Raw genomic sequence first — 15,806 nt, 5'->3', positions numbered from 1 at the left:
AAATCGCTAGCTTGGACTAAACGGAAATTTAATAAACTAGCAGAAAAAGGTAAATACTTTTCTGTATCAGTGAGTTCGTGATTCGTGAGCCAGCATTGTAAATATTGTAATGCGAAGACAATAGACGAAGAGAATAAAGGAACAAAGACTCAATGGATTGTGTCTATGGGCGAATTTACTAGTCGAATCTTCTCAGTGGGTCGCGTTTCCGATCCGGTGGTAGATTCTACGAAGCACTACTCTTGCTAGGGCCGGTGTTAGCAACGCCTTCGGTTTGAGCACCGAGAGCTCAACTACACGCTAGGGTAACGCTGATATAGCTTCTCAAGGCTACCAGCATAAAAAGGAGTACCTAAAAGCATCGTAATCGGCTAGTCTTATGCAAGAGCGATGAAGTTTCCACACTTCGATCCAATATTACACAATTCGTGGAATACGCTTCCTATGTTAATTCGTCGATTAACGCGACGCGCAGCCTTTTCTTAAGATTTTAAATTAACAATGTTCTTTTGTATTCAAATTTTAATGAATTTACGACGAAATTAAATGGCACATTTAAATAAAATCATACTTATTTTATATGACAAATTGAATTCGAAATAGATGCTAAAGGTGTCTTTCCTCTGACCTCATACACGCTGACAACGAATATTATTACACGGATATTTAATATTAATATATTCATTCGATTTACGTAACTTAAGAGTTGGGGAAATATGAGCGACGTCACTATATCCCTATTCAATACTATCCGCATATTTTCTTTATTTAAATGGATGTAAAGAAAAAAAAACCTTTAGTATTTAATTAAATTAATAAGATTTTTCTTAGACGGAGTCACTCACCTGTCTGTCGTTCAATGAAAAGAGTAGTTCAGTTTTGTATAAATTAATAATGATGTATAAAATATTAATTTAAAAATAGATTAAGGACTTTAAATGTTGGCTAGCTTCTTACAGAAAAAACAATTAAGTCTTTTATTGTCCTTTCTTTCTGGAGTATTTGATTTCGTTATATAGATTGGTTACTAACGTCATTATTAATTTATTCAATTAGTTGTAACAACAAGCCGATCAACAATAGATGAATTCGACGAATCTACACGAATACTTGATAAATGTCAGATCACTATACGTACCTACTTTACTGGTGGTAGGACTCTTGTGAGTCCGCGCGGGTAGGTACCACCACCCCGCCTATTTCTGCCGTGAAGCAGTAATGCGTTTCGGTTTGAAGGCTGGGACAGTCGTTGTAACTATACTGAGACCTTAGAACTCATATCTCAAGGTGGGCGGTGGCATTTACATTGTAGATGTCTATTGGCTCTAGTAACCACTTAACACCAGATGGGCTGTGAGCTCGTCCATTCATCTAAGCAAAAAAAAAACGTAAAAACGTCAGTGCTATTAGTTTACATAAGTAATGCAATAACAAAACAAAATGCAATAACAAAACAAAATAAGTTTATTTACAGAAGAATAGAATCAAATTATAATTTGCGTAATTTTCGGGCCACATTAATGTCTAATTCTGTCGCAGAGTAGTCCATAGCCTACAATTTAATACAATTGAGTTTTAGTTTCTGTATGTGTGGACTCGTAATGGGTTTCGACTTACTTATTACAATGACCGTGATATTTTTCAACTATGTATTGCGCAATTAAAAAAAAAATGTTGCATGTACTTTAAACACAAAAATAAACTAGTGCACGTGAAAGAAGTGAAACTTCTTTTACGAAGTTTAAGAAGTGAAACTTCTTTTACGGTGTGTAGTATTGTGATTTTCTTCATTTTTCATCCTTAAATCAAGTTTCTCTTGTAGTAGGTAATGTTGTGTATTAGAGAAACGACCTACCCCGCTTTGTCCTTTCCCTCTCTCCACGATCAAGTGGTTCGCGAGACGTTCTGTCTATTTTCTCACTCTCGCTCGTCCTAAACTGTATGTTTTCTCTCTAGCCGTAACGAATCTTTTTTTTATTGCCTTTGTAGGCAGATGAGAATACGGCCCACCTGATGGTAAGTGGTCACCGTCGCTCATGGAAGTCAGCAACGCCAGAGGCAGAGCCAAGCCGCTGCCTACCAAAATTTGTCATAAATACCAGAATCTGTCGCGACTTAAATTTTACTTTCAACGCACATAAAGAAGTTTCACTTCAAAAACTTGGAGTTGGAACGTTTGCTTACATTTGCCGCTAGAGGCGCTGTTCCAACAGCGTACAAATTTGAGTTAACTTTTACGCTAACGAGAACGTTAAAAAACTCGCACTAAATACAGTGTATCAATGTTAACTGTCTTAAAAAAAATCATGTATGTTGATCTAAAATCATAGTCTAGCACGAATATCGGAATTCTTCGGATTTTGGAAGACATTTAAATAAATTAATTTAACAAAAAAATATATAGTTTTAAAATAGTTGGCTGTGTTAAAAATTACAAAATTAAACAATAATTAATTTCCATTGTTATTGTTATCGTGGTAATTAGTTCTTCAAAAACGTGTCCAATTTTCATTTCAATCGGACGCGTAATCAAGCTAATAAAAGCATGTTAAAAAGCGTGCTAAATAAGCATATTAACGAATAACCACGAGTCGGTGTTGAAGCGATTTTTGGAAAAGGTAGCCTCCGACCTCCGATAGTGATATTCGACAATAAAACCTCATCGGTCGTGATACGGTTATGTTCAACCGGTTTCCAGAACGTTCGGTAACTTTAAAGGGTGCGTTCGATAAAATGTCGAATTCGATAAACCGGTTCCTTTTTAAAGTTGAATGTCCCTTTTCGTATAATTCGGTGAACGGATATGTTAACTTGTGTTTTTAACGATAAAGGCAAAAGAGTTTACGGGCCGTATAGTTTTAAAAATAGGATCCTTTTTCATTTATGAAGTCTTCGTGACCTAATAGTTAAAACGGCCGGTGTATTTACCTTGCGACTGTGACGTTTGATAGCCGCTGGCAGGAACCATCTTTTCTGATTGAGTATGTACTTAGTTAATATCCATGAGACTTTTTGGCGGGAACGCGAGGAGTGGAGTTGTGTGATTTGTTTTATCTTGCCTATTTAGTGTTTCTTCAGGTTTAAATGTGTAGGTAACAACGGTCATCTGTGAAAGTGCACAAATGTGGGAAAATTAAACAAAGCCGCTGGACGTAACTTCTCGGGATCCTCCAAAAAGTCCTCTGAAAAATCTCAGGACCACCATTTTAGTGCGATTATATTTCATCCCATATCATCTCATCTCATCTCATTTCATTTCACTCCTTATTATCATTTTTCATGAAAATGAGAACTAAAATTAAAATAAGACATGACCTAAAGGTCAGTTACCAGGTCATATAATCTATATATATACAAAAATTAATTGCTGTTCGTTAGTCTCGCTAAAACTCAAGAACGGCTGGACCGATTTGGCTAATTTTGGTCTTGAATTATTTGTGGAAATCCATAGGTTTAAAATGTAGATCAATATGAAAATGCTCGGAATTAAATAAAAATAACAATTTTGTTTTCCCTTTAATGTGTCCCCCGTCTGACGGATTCCTTTTGTTTGTTTTAAGTTTATTTTATACAAAAGTTTAGGTATTTTATTTATCGATTGAGGCACTACGAAGTCTGCCGGGTCAGCTAGTCCCTTAAAATAATATCCTTATACCCTTAATATATTAATGACGGAACGAAATTGATTAATAACAAACGAACTCGCAAAAAATATAATTTTCGTGATTACTATACATTTGAATATTAGATCTCGTGTCTCAAGGTGTGTGGCGGGATTCGGTCTGTGATGTCTACAGGCTTCGGTAATACCAGTTTTTGTTTAATTGCATTAGACCAGTGGTCGTAAACCTTGTCAACCAAAATAGCCAAATATAGATAGCACACAATTGTAATTTATTCAGCCATTTTATTAATACTAGAAGATGACCGATGATGATTTCTTTTTTATAAATTGTGTTTTTTAGAAATTATATTTAAATACGAATTACATATTGATAATATCTTTTTTTTTTTGTTATTTTACTTCAATAAAAAAAAAAGTTTATGTTTAAATTGATTATCGATAAAGTTGATTATTGAAAATACGAATAAAACAACATTTTCTGAAAATAAATCGTAGCTATATCGATTTATCGCCCCCGAAATCCCTTGTATACTAAATTTTATGAAAATCGTTGGAGCCGTTTCCGAGATTCAGATTATAAATTATGTTATACCTTTAAACGAGCAATTCTGGGCAGCCGTTGTAACTATACTGAGACCTTAGAACATATATCTCAAGGTGGGTGGCGCATTTACGTTGTAGATGTCTATGGGCTTCAGTAATCACTTAAACCCAGGTGAGCTGTGAGCTCGTCCACCCATCTAAGCAAAAAAAAAAACGGGCAATCGGTGTGCTTAGTGCGAGTTTTTTAACGTTCTCGATAGCGTAAAAGTTAACTCAAATTTGTATGGAGTTGGAACGTTTGCCTACGTTTGCCGCTAGGGGCGCTGTTTTTTTTACGCTATCGAGAACGTTAAAAACTCACCCTATTTTTTATTTTGTTTTTTTTTTCCTACCTAAGCTGAGAGCCTTGAGAGGCTATTTCAGCGTAACCCTAACGTTTGTAGGTGAGCTCACGGGGCTCAAACCTGATGACGTTGCTAACACGAACCCTAGCAAGAACCGTGCTTCGTAGAATCTACCACCGGATCGGAAACGCGACCCACTTAGAAGATCCGGCGAGAAACTCAGTGGGCTGTGTCTGAGAGTTAATTTACTCGTCGAGCCCTTCGCCGCAAGCGACGGGTTCGACGAGAACGGTGACCGGTGCTTGAAGTACCTAGAAGCACCGTTAGTGGATCGGGAGGATCCGAGATGACGTGTTTTGGGCGACGTCGACTGCTTTCCATTCTGTCCGCAGGATCGGGAATGTAGTTACCGGCGGCCACGATGAGAGGGTTCTCGTGTCGTGCCGCTTTATCGACTCACCCTAGCAATCCCTCCCTCTTAAAATAACATTCCCAATTACACTCGTAATTCTTTTTATATGGGCGCCTGGCTAACACAGGAGAACTTTGTAGTTTGGTTAAATGCCTTTATCGCATTATCACTGTCGTATTAAACTACAAAATCATCTGTACACAGCTTATTTGTAATCTCATTTAGGCCTAATTTCTGGATGTTTTCGTAACAGATAGGCAGCGCCATCTCGTAAAGTTTTTTTTATACTAATATTAACGCCAAATCCAATAGCAATAATGCGGGTACCTCGGACACTTAAGAGATGGCGTTAAAAACAATGTTGCTCAAAATTATTGCCTTTTTTAATATCGCCACCGTGTGTACGAATAGGTACGAGTTTATTTAAACTAGAGGTCCCGCAGTAGTCGTAATTCTACTATAATTAATTGGAATTGCAAGTTTGTACACTATTAAGATTGTATTTTATACTTCTATAATCACAAATTTCGCCAAGGCTACACTATAAAAAAATATTAATAAAGTCAAACAATATTTAATCTATTCTTAATTTGACCACAGACGTCAAGAACAAAAGTTTGACAATAAATAGTATGCATGCGTGTGTGCGTCAAATACATGGTATGTAGTGTGTGTGTAATGTTTTCTTTATTGATTTAATGTATCTTTTATGCATTATTTAAAAAAAATATTAGCATTGTGCACTTCTTCTCTATATTCTCTATAAGTGTGGAAAATTTCATACTCCTCCGTCTGCGCAATTTTCGTAAAATGGATACAAAGTTTTTGCTTCACGTATTAATATATAGATACAACACTAATTGATCGAATGTGTTAGTGTAGTTTCTTAGATGCACGAATGTTTATATGCATAATGTATACATATACCTACAAGAATGAATCGTTTAAAAATATTAGCGTAAACAAATGTTCACAATAATAATTATTACGAGATGGGTTTTTTGCAAAAAGCACGCGTTCACGACACGTCGCGTTTCGTGAAGAGGTTTCTCACTCTCACTTACTTAATAATAAAGAAAAGTTTGTTGCTTGTTAAACTCTGAAGTCTTAATGAAAAAAATATCATTGCCAATCAGTTCTCTCGGTTCTTCTAAAACGTATCGTGTTTCAACAACAACTCGTAATGTCTCATCGGGAAAAAGTACATACCTCAAACTTATTTTGAATCCCTTTACAGAAAATAAATTTGTCCTATTTTCAACTACCGCATCGCCCGCCATCGGAGTTTATATTCTATGATCGGAGCACAGTATATACACACTATTTATTAGCTCTGCATTCAATGCTTTCGAAGATCATTTTTATGACAAACAAAACAGCTACCCTCATTTATGATTCTTTATCGTATGTAAAGTCAAAATAGGCTTTAATCTCGTCTATCTGTTTGGACAACACAACAATATTAATTATTTTAATTTTAATTACCGTTTGAACATTGTATTCTACAGGAAAATCCTTGAGTTTTAGCTGAACGTCAATTGTTTATTAAAACACAAAAGTTAATAAAAACCGCTAATTATTTCTGTCTATAATATACATAATATAATAATTAGTTCTTGCCTGTAAAAAGGTTTTAGGGTTCCATAGCCAAATGCTGATGAAACTGGATTCCATAAAATTCCGTGCAACTAATCCGCTTGTAAGTTATATTATGTTTGTTATATGTTTCATTTTTGCCGCGAATCTATTATGCGTGTTGGTACGAAAGGCGTAACAGCTTTAGACTGCAAATTAAAATGCTCGAAAAACAAATAAATTGTGACAGTTTTTACTATGGGTTTTTAAAAATTTAAATATTAGTATAAATGTTTATAATTATGAAATTCGATTATACATAGAACAATAAAAAAAACGGACGAAGTAAACGTAACAGCAAAAGAAGAAAAAGAAAATACCTCTCTCCCTATGCCATGTTGCAAGGTAGGTATATACTACTGGAGATATAGCCCACGGAGTGTTGACTTCAGTGAGGCTGGGAGTAAGCCACATGCCAAATCCCACCGTGATAAAGGGATATGCTTCGCTGACCCTTACAGATGTGGGAAAGTCTGGTGTAGTGGTAAGTGACATGGTCACTACACAAGGGGGTCGCGGGTTCGAATCCCGCCAAGGGAAGGTATTTATATGATAAATATAAATGTCTTTTCCAGGGTTATGGATGTATATAAAATATATGTATGTGTATAATAAAAATCTTACATTTATATCCGTTATCTGGTACCTGTAATACAAGTTCTTTACTAACTTATCACGGGACCAGTTAACGTGGTGTGATTGTTAGTAAATATTTATTTATTTAGTAAATATTTATTAATATATATTTAAAGTGCTTTAAAAAATAGATAGGATTGAGATACTGCAAAACCTCAATTGGCCTGGATCAATTTATGATTATGATCCGTGGGCATGCCACATAATATACAGAGTCTATCAAGATAAATGACTCGAAGTTTATTTGTATAAGCTACATGGATGAAATTCCAAAACATAAGCTATGAATCTGTACGACCGGAATATGTTCCATAAAATATGTATATAAGGGGTAAATATCTTTATTTGTCACTGTGCACGATTTGGCTTATGTAAATTTTTAATAGGTACAATTTCCAGGTCTGTCTCTGGAACCTTCTGCCGAGTCCCAAAACGAAAGCAGTCGAAATCAAATCAAATCAAATAAAAAAATATGTATTCAACATAAATGAAAGTACATACTTGTTGAACGTCAAAAAGAACTACCGCCAATTTACAAAAACTAGCCTCCGTCCTGAGAAGAACTGGCAAGAAACTCAGCGGGCATGTCTTTTTTTTTAAATATTAGATCTTTTTTTTTAAATATTAGATTATTTTTTTAAATATTCATTTTTACAATGAGTATTATAACTTAACAATTATTGCAATATTGAAATGCCCGGAGCGAGCAACTCATTCCCACTTTGTGCAATCTTCTAGATAATCATTGACTTTATAGTAAGCTTTATTGCACAGATGTTCTTTAATAGTTTTCTTAAACCTATGTATATGTAGGTTCTGAACATCTTGTGGGATTTTGTTGTACAGGCGCACAGACAAACACCCGAATGAATTTCGTATCTTATGTAACCTAGTCATCGGCACAACAAGCTTGTGTTTTTTCCTAGTATTTCTATTATGTATGTCCGATTTTTTAAGAAACTCCTCAATATGTTTACGAACATACATCAAATTTTCAAAAATGTACTGGGATGGCATAGTGAGAGCTTTAATTTCTTTAAATTTTTCCCTCAGTGGAACCACGTTCCTGTATAGCATCAGATGATAAATCTATATCTATACTAATATTATAAAGAGGAAAGATTTGTTTGTTTGTTTGTTTCGAATAGGCTCCGAAACTACTGGACCGATTTGAAAAATTCTTTTTCCATTAGAAGCCGACATTGTACCTGATGAACATAGGCTACTTTTTTTTTTTTTTTTTTATTTTTTTTTTTTTGTTTCATGTGTGTTTTAATTTTTCCGAAGCGAAGCGAGGGCGGGTCGCTAGTGAAATATAAAATGCCGCAACTCACACCGTACCTATCACTTTGCAAAGTTGCAAAGTAAATTTAGAGCTGATGCTAATGAATTGACCGATAGGCGAACTTTCGGGGCTCGGCCTGAAGGTGCTTGGCAACATTTGTCCTAGCAAGCGCAATGCTTCGTAAGAATCTAACACCGGATCGGAATCGCGACCCATTGAGAGGATCCGGCGAGAAACTCAGTGGGTTGTGTCTGTGAATTAAGCTGCAAACCCAACTCTTAATGGTGAGTGTCAGTGAGAGAACGGTTGTCTTAGAGTGCCTAAAAGCACCGAGAATATATTGAGGGGATATTTTTCATACATAAAATTTTAACAGTGTATTTTTACAGCGGAACCCTTCTCTGTATAGTCCGGCACGCCCTTGACTGAAGTTTGTTTTTTATATGCAACATTTAATGAATGGTTTATTAACTTTAACGACTTAATATTTGTTTAATGTTTTTTAATTACTCTAGGCCGCTTGCTATACCTACGTAATAGGTTTTTAACTTTAATATTTTCGGATTTGACTTGTGTACATAAAACAGTGGGATTATCTATGATTGCCAGTAGGTATCTGTAGAAATGTGTGCGGCAATTTTGGGGGGCTGGTGTGATTTTAAGAAATGACCTATAAAATTGTTAGGTTCACCCATTGGAATCACAACGGGAATGCCACTAGTCCACATCGAGACAAGAAGTAGCCAACACCATTAGTATACGTTTAAACACGTGTTAGGAAGGAAAGAAAAAGAAAAAGCAATGGCGGATCCCGCCAAAACTGTTGGTCATCGTCCTCGAGGGCTCGACGAGCGAATTAACCTATAGACACAGCCCACTGAGTTTCTCGCCGGATCTTCTCAGTTGGTCGCGATTCCGATCCGGTGGTAGATTCTGCGAAACACTGCTCTTGCTGGGGTCAGTGTTAGCATCACCCCGGTTTGAGCCCCGTGAGCTCACCTACTAGTTAAGGTTACTCTGAAATAGCCTCTCAAGGCTATCTATCAGCTTAGGCAGGAAAAAAATAAAATAAAAAAGCCAAAACTGTTCGCTCACCTGTTGCACAATCACTTCTAAAGGTTGTCCTGTCTGCAGTTCCTCTGAGGGTCTTCTAGTCGGCCTGACAGCATACTCTCTCTCTCCTATTATCTAGAAAACAAAAAAATATTCCATTATTTTTTTAGCTCATTGTTCGGCTCTGGAATAAGTTCCGAGGTTTGCGTGCTAAGTGAACATATGCAGTATGATAGGCAGCGACTTCGTTTTGCCCCTGGTGTTACTGATGTCCATAAGCAACGATAGCCACTCACAAACATAGGTTAATTTCATCTGCCTACAAAGGCCATAAATAATAGGAACTTCACAGACTCATATGAGGAGGGATCGAATATGTGACGGAAATGCTGTCATCGCTACTGTACTCTAGAGCTTAGCATAAAATTAAAAAGCTAAAATAGCTTCGTTATTTCTTAACGCTTAACGTTTATTTTCACAGGTTAATCTCTTTTGTATATTTCTTTTTTTTTTCTTTTTTTTTATTGCTTAGATGGGTGGACGAGCTCACAGCCCACCTGGTGTTAAGTGGTTACTGGAGCCCATAGACATTCAGAACGTAAATGCGTCACCCACCTTATAAGTTCTTAGGTCTCAAGTAAGTTACAACGGCTGCCCCACCCTTCTAACCGAAACGCATTATTGCTTCACGGCAGAAATAGGCGGGGCGGTGGTACCTACCCGCGCGGACTCACAAGAGGTCCTACCACCAGTAAAAACGGATATAAGAAATTCTTTCCCAAATCCGTGACATAAACAAGTATGTTAAGGCGCGATTAAAAGCAATTGAAAAGATCTGTGTTTTTCTCACTCGGTCGGCGTAATAGTGTGAATTGATCTAAGTGGTAGCGTAGATATATCAATCGAGGGTAGATGACCTTATTAGGAACACAATACGGATGTCAAACTTGACGCGCTAGAATCATAATGTTTCTTTTTGTTTTTATAATCAAACTTATCAACAATGTGAGCTTGTAATCCGATAGTTTTTTAAGAAATATCTACGGCTGGACATAGATTGATAATCGGTTTCGTTGCAATAGACAAAATTACCACAGATTACTGTGAATGTAACGTGCACAGATTACACAGTTTCGGATGCGTTTTGCGTGTTGTTTTTCATCAATCACACTTATAACGAGTTGCGGTGTAGCCCTGTCATTAGTCCTAGTAGTTTTACTTCAAATCCAACAGCTTAGTTGATTCGTGACTGTAATTTGATGTTACGAAAGACTGCATCTTGTGTCACTAAGTCATGCACTGGTGAGCGCTGTCAGAGCGAACATCTCGTTAATCCGGTTCGCGAATCCTGGTCATTGCAAATCAAGATATTCGGCGTTTTCGTTTTGCGGCGTTTATGCCTGGATACGCTACATCACTTTAACCAAAAGCTCTTAACTCTATAGGCATAGAGGCTTTTTTTTTTACAACAGCTAAGAGGCAAACGAGCAAGACGGGTCACCTGGTGGCATGTGATTCACCGCCGCCCACGGTCACCAGCGACGCCAGTGCGTTGCCTACCCTTCAGGTAAGAATATGCTCTTTTCTTGAATAACCCAATGTCGCAGTTGTTGGGGAAGACCGCTGATGGCAACGAATTCCAGAGATTTACTGTGCGTGGCAGAAAACTGTTTTTAAAACGCATTGTAGTGGAACGCCAACCATCCAGATGGTGCGGATGATAGTTCCGGCAAGACGATCGGTTGCGAAAATCAGCGGCTTCTATTAAATTGAACAACTCCTCGGAACACTCTCCATTGTAAATTCTGTAAAGTATGCATAGGGAAGATAGATCCCTACGCAGTGCCAAAGGATCTAGCCGATCGGCAAGTTCAGGATCGTCGACAATCCGAGATGCCCTACGTTGGATTCGGTGAAATGGAGATAGCTGATAACCCGGAGCCCCGGCCCAAAGGTGGCAACAATACTCCATGTGAGGCCGCACCTGCGCCTTATACAGTTTAAGGCGGTGAACCGGCTTAAAGTACTGTTTTATTAGTATTTTAAATAGTAGCCACAAATCGTTGTGAATGTCCGTAAGAAAGGCCCCAATTCACGACGCGCCCTAATACGAAAACGAATTATACGATCACATTCGTCCGTCACACTTTCACGCAAAAGAATCTCTACCGCGTTTTGAGAGCAGACGTTATTATATAATGATCCAAATATGTGATGTGTCACGCGTTGACTTCAATACGACATTAATGTAACTTCAAACACACACGCTACACAACCGAATTTGACACCCAGTTCTAATTTTAAAACCTGGACGTTTATTGTTCGACCAATCAGCGTTTTGCGTGGAACACATTTATCGGCCAATCGGATTAATTTGTTCATTTCAAAATGGCGGTCTTCTTATTAAAGACGCGCAGGAGATTATTTCAGCTTGACACATTCGAACGTTAATTCTGTGTATATGTTACGGTAAAAGTAGATATTGCGGCAAATGTACACATTTTCCGGTAAATGTGCACATTTGCCTCCTCGTTTGGGTAATGTGCATTCAACTAACATTTACATTTTTCAAAGAAGGGGAAATGTACATTGAATTCACAATGACCATGTCGTTTTGGTAACTGTGAGTATGGCATAAAAAATGCGAAATCGCAAGTGCTAGTACTATCACTACAACCTAACCTAACCTACGACATATTATATAATATGCAAACAAAAGTATGTTTTGTTTGTTATTTACATATTTTTTTTATATAATTTTCGTTATGAAAGCCTTTTGTATTATGTTTATTTAAATAAATATTTTTTACGGCAACGACATTAATAATTTATTTGTATTTACTGTAACTTTTCTTAAAATATTAAGTTTTGGTATTTGGTAAATGTATATAATATACATTTACCAAAACGTGAAGGCATTTGCCGGGAAATGTAGGTACATATGCATTATATTCAGTTCACATATACGTAACTGTTCGGCAAATGTGCACATTTACCGGTAAAAGTGTACATTTCCCAAGAGTGTACATTTACCGTAACATACACAAAGTAACAAGCCCATTGGTTTTAAGCAGCTGTCATTTGGGCGATTAATAATGTTAGTCTGATATTAATGATAGGTTTCCTTCGCATCTTCCTATAGGTATAATTTTAACTTTAATTTATAAGTAGCTGGATGCAGTTGATCAAATCAAAATTATCATCAGCTAGCTTAATAGCCTGGATAGCAGCGCCGGGAATTTATTTTGATGTCCAACAAATTTACAGAAACAGTAAAGATCACGAACCAAGGATTAAAGGTTTTTGGCGGGAAAATGCGAAAATTGTAATTTGAGTTTTTGTTTGTTAATTCATAGTTAGCCGTATAGCATCAATCTAAGAAAATGAAACAAATTCGCTGGACTTTGCTTTTTGGGCCGTTCCAAAAATCCAATTGAAGACTCAATAAATACCCACAATCTGAGACGACAAAACCTTAGAAATGCAGTTGCTAATATGAAGATTAAAAACAAAACTAAATTAAAAAAAAAAAATGCTTAAATGGTTCCCAAAAAAAATACAACCTCCATGCTTAAGTACTGATATTTATACCTATACCTACATTGGAAACAGAATTTGGGACGGAAAGTTTCCGCCGGACGACGCCGCCATTGTATTGCGTTATGTAAAATTATTTGTAATTTATTTTTAAATTCAGATTCAGACTGTTTATATTTTGTAACGCGAAGATTATATCTGATTGCGGTCTCGACTGTTGACGACATGTGCTCCTTCTGCTAAATGATTTCAAAACACTCATTTGTGGTTAAGTCTTTGCCAGAAAATGATTACTATTTCGACGCGCTATTATTGGGTTCGTATGTAAGAATAATACCTATGTATCTTTCAAAGCAATCTTCACTGGCTTAGAGACGTTTGATTGACTTAAAAATGAGCACAAGTATCAAGGACCGATGACAATACAATAATGTTAAATCTTTACCCTAATAACCTGAGCAAGATCTGATGAGGTAATAAAAAATAAAAATAAAACATTTGGTTTATAAAACCATATCAAAAATTTCATAATTGTACCTACTCCGCGATTCATCAAAAACATCGGAATTACAATTGAGAAGAATGAAGTGGATCGTACTTAATTGCACTTAACTTTTAAAATGAAAAAGTTACTATTCGAATTTTCTCTTATCGATAAATGTGATCGAGATTCAGACAATAACAACAATAATAGACTTGCATGACACTAAAGGTACAAAATCCAACTAATAACATTGCATTATAATTTGAAATCATTCTAGAACAATACGAATTTATTTGACTGAGGTAATTTTTTAGGTATAGGTATTGTATGTAAAAATAGGGTCGTGCCACGAATTGCGTATGCGACGCGACGATGTCAAATGTCACATCGTCATACGGCACAATGGCGGGAAAGCTAACAGGGCTGGCAACTTCGCGAATAGAAAGAAAAAATGTTTTTTTTCCTACCTAAGCTGATAGCCTTGAGAAGCTATTTCAGCGTAACCTTCACTAGTAGGTGAGCTCACGGGGCTCAGACCTGACTAAGTTGCTAACACTAACTCTAGCAAGAGCAGCGCTTCGCAGAATCTACCATCTGATCGGAAACGCGACCCCCTAAGAAGATCCGGCGAGAAACTCAGTGGGCTGTGTCTGTGGGTTAATTTACTCGTCGAACTCTTCGTCGCTAGCGACGGGTTCGAAGAGAACGATGACCGGCACTTGAGGTACCTAAAAGCATTAGCGGATCGGAATTCGGAAGGATCCGAAATGACGTGTTTGGGGCGACGTCGACTGCTTTCCATTCTGTCCGCAGGATCGGGAATGCAGTTACCGGCGGCCACGATGAGAGGGTTCTCGGGTCGTGCCGCTTTATCGAAGTGGAAAGATTTTATCACCGCTACGAGTATTTGCTAAATACATGACTACCAACTTAAGAAAATAAATTTGGTGGTTTAATTTTTCAACGTGTTATTTAGACTCGCGTTTTATTACATAAGTCAATCTGTGATATAAGTTGATACCATCACGACTTTTCAACGATTTGGCTACAGTAAACGTTGTTTGCATAAGTTTGTTTCAATTAGGTAGATCGAAAGAATCAAGTACTTAAACTTAAACATGTGTTTACACTTGTTAACCAGACTATGAAATAGCAATGTAATCTTTGTACACTTTCATGCAACAGTTCTTAATTCACTTGAAATAGGGAACAGTGATTTATTATTTGATATCACAGCGCGAACTTTACAAAAACTTGATTAAATACAAATTCGTAATGAGTAGGTAATATCATTTGGAGCCGATATCAACGCATGATCACATGCGACGTAATTAATGCGTTGTGATTTGTAATTAATTTGTCGTTACAATTATTCGTTTATTTTGTGAACTAATGATAGAAATCATTAATTTTTCACCAACATAACGGTTAGAAGTTAATAGTCTCCGGAATTATATGAGAATTAATTCTCTTGCAACAACGTCTAGCAAGAAAGGTTTGTGTGAACTTTTTGGCGGGAACGCGAGGAGTGAAGTTTTGTGATTTGTTTTATTTTGTCTATTTAGTGTTTCTTCAGGTTTAAATGTGTAATAAAGGTGGTTTATTAACTGCTTAGTATCTGTGAAAGTGCACAGATGTGGGAAAATGAAACAAAGCCGCTAAACGTAACTTCTCGGGATCCTCCAAAAAGTTCACTGAAAAAGTCTCAGTAAATGACTTTATTTTACTGAGATTATCTTTCATCCCATATCATCTCATCTCATTTTGTTTCATTTCATGCCAGTTGATTAATGTCTCAAATTAATCATCTTCATTTCATTTCACTCCATACTATCATTTTTCATAAAAATAAGAATATAAATTAAAATAAGACATGACTTAAAAGTCTTAGTTACCAGGTCATAAAATCACTTATAAAAAAAAAAGCTGTGTGACATAAATATAACCTCAAAAACATGACTAAGCATTTAGCAACACAAAATAGCTTTAGTTGCGTGTAATAATCTGGAATAACGTTAAAAAAAGCGTATGATACGAACACATTATTAGTTTTGTTACAACATTAAGGTAGTTCTGTGTAGCAAACGAAAACACGGTCGTATGTGAGTTTCCATTCATTTTACGTCTGTGTTATTCAACGTGAAAGTTGAGTACGAGCATAATATAAAGACGAAAGTGTACGGTGTTCATTCACAGAGCAATACAGAAAAGCGCTATTTTTATTGAGTTAATTACATATTGAAAGTAAATTA

General features: G+C 36.5%; 1 protein-coding gene across 2 annotated transcripts in view; it reads right to left on the bottom strand.

Annotated features, from left to right (window-relative positions):
- Positions 1 to 15,806, bottom strand: part of fus (epithelial splicing regulatory protein fusilli) — a 128,077-nt gene that overhangs the window by 57,894 nt on the left and 54,377 nt on the right. For both annotated transcript variants that reach the window (XM_089735864.1, XM_089735863.1), the window contains exon 2: positions 9,576 to 9,668. In XM_089735864.1, the coding sequence (XP_089591990.1) occupies positions 9,576 to 9,668 (93 nt within the window). The remainder of the gene's footprint in view (positions 1 to 9,575; positions 9,669 to 15,806) is intronic.

This window comes from Bombyx mandarina, chromosome 20, assembly GCF_030267445.1.
Source record: "Bombyx mandarina strain Sakado chromosome 20, ASM3026744v2".
Lineage (NCBI taxonomy): Eukaryota > Metazoa > Arthropoda > Insecta > Lepidoptera > Bombycidae > Bombyx > Bombyx mandarina.
The sequence above is the reverse complement of the archived record's forward strand: the minus strand, read 5'-3'. Positions and strand labels throughout refer to the sequence as shown.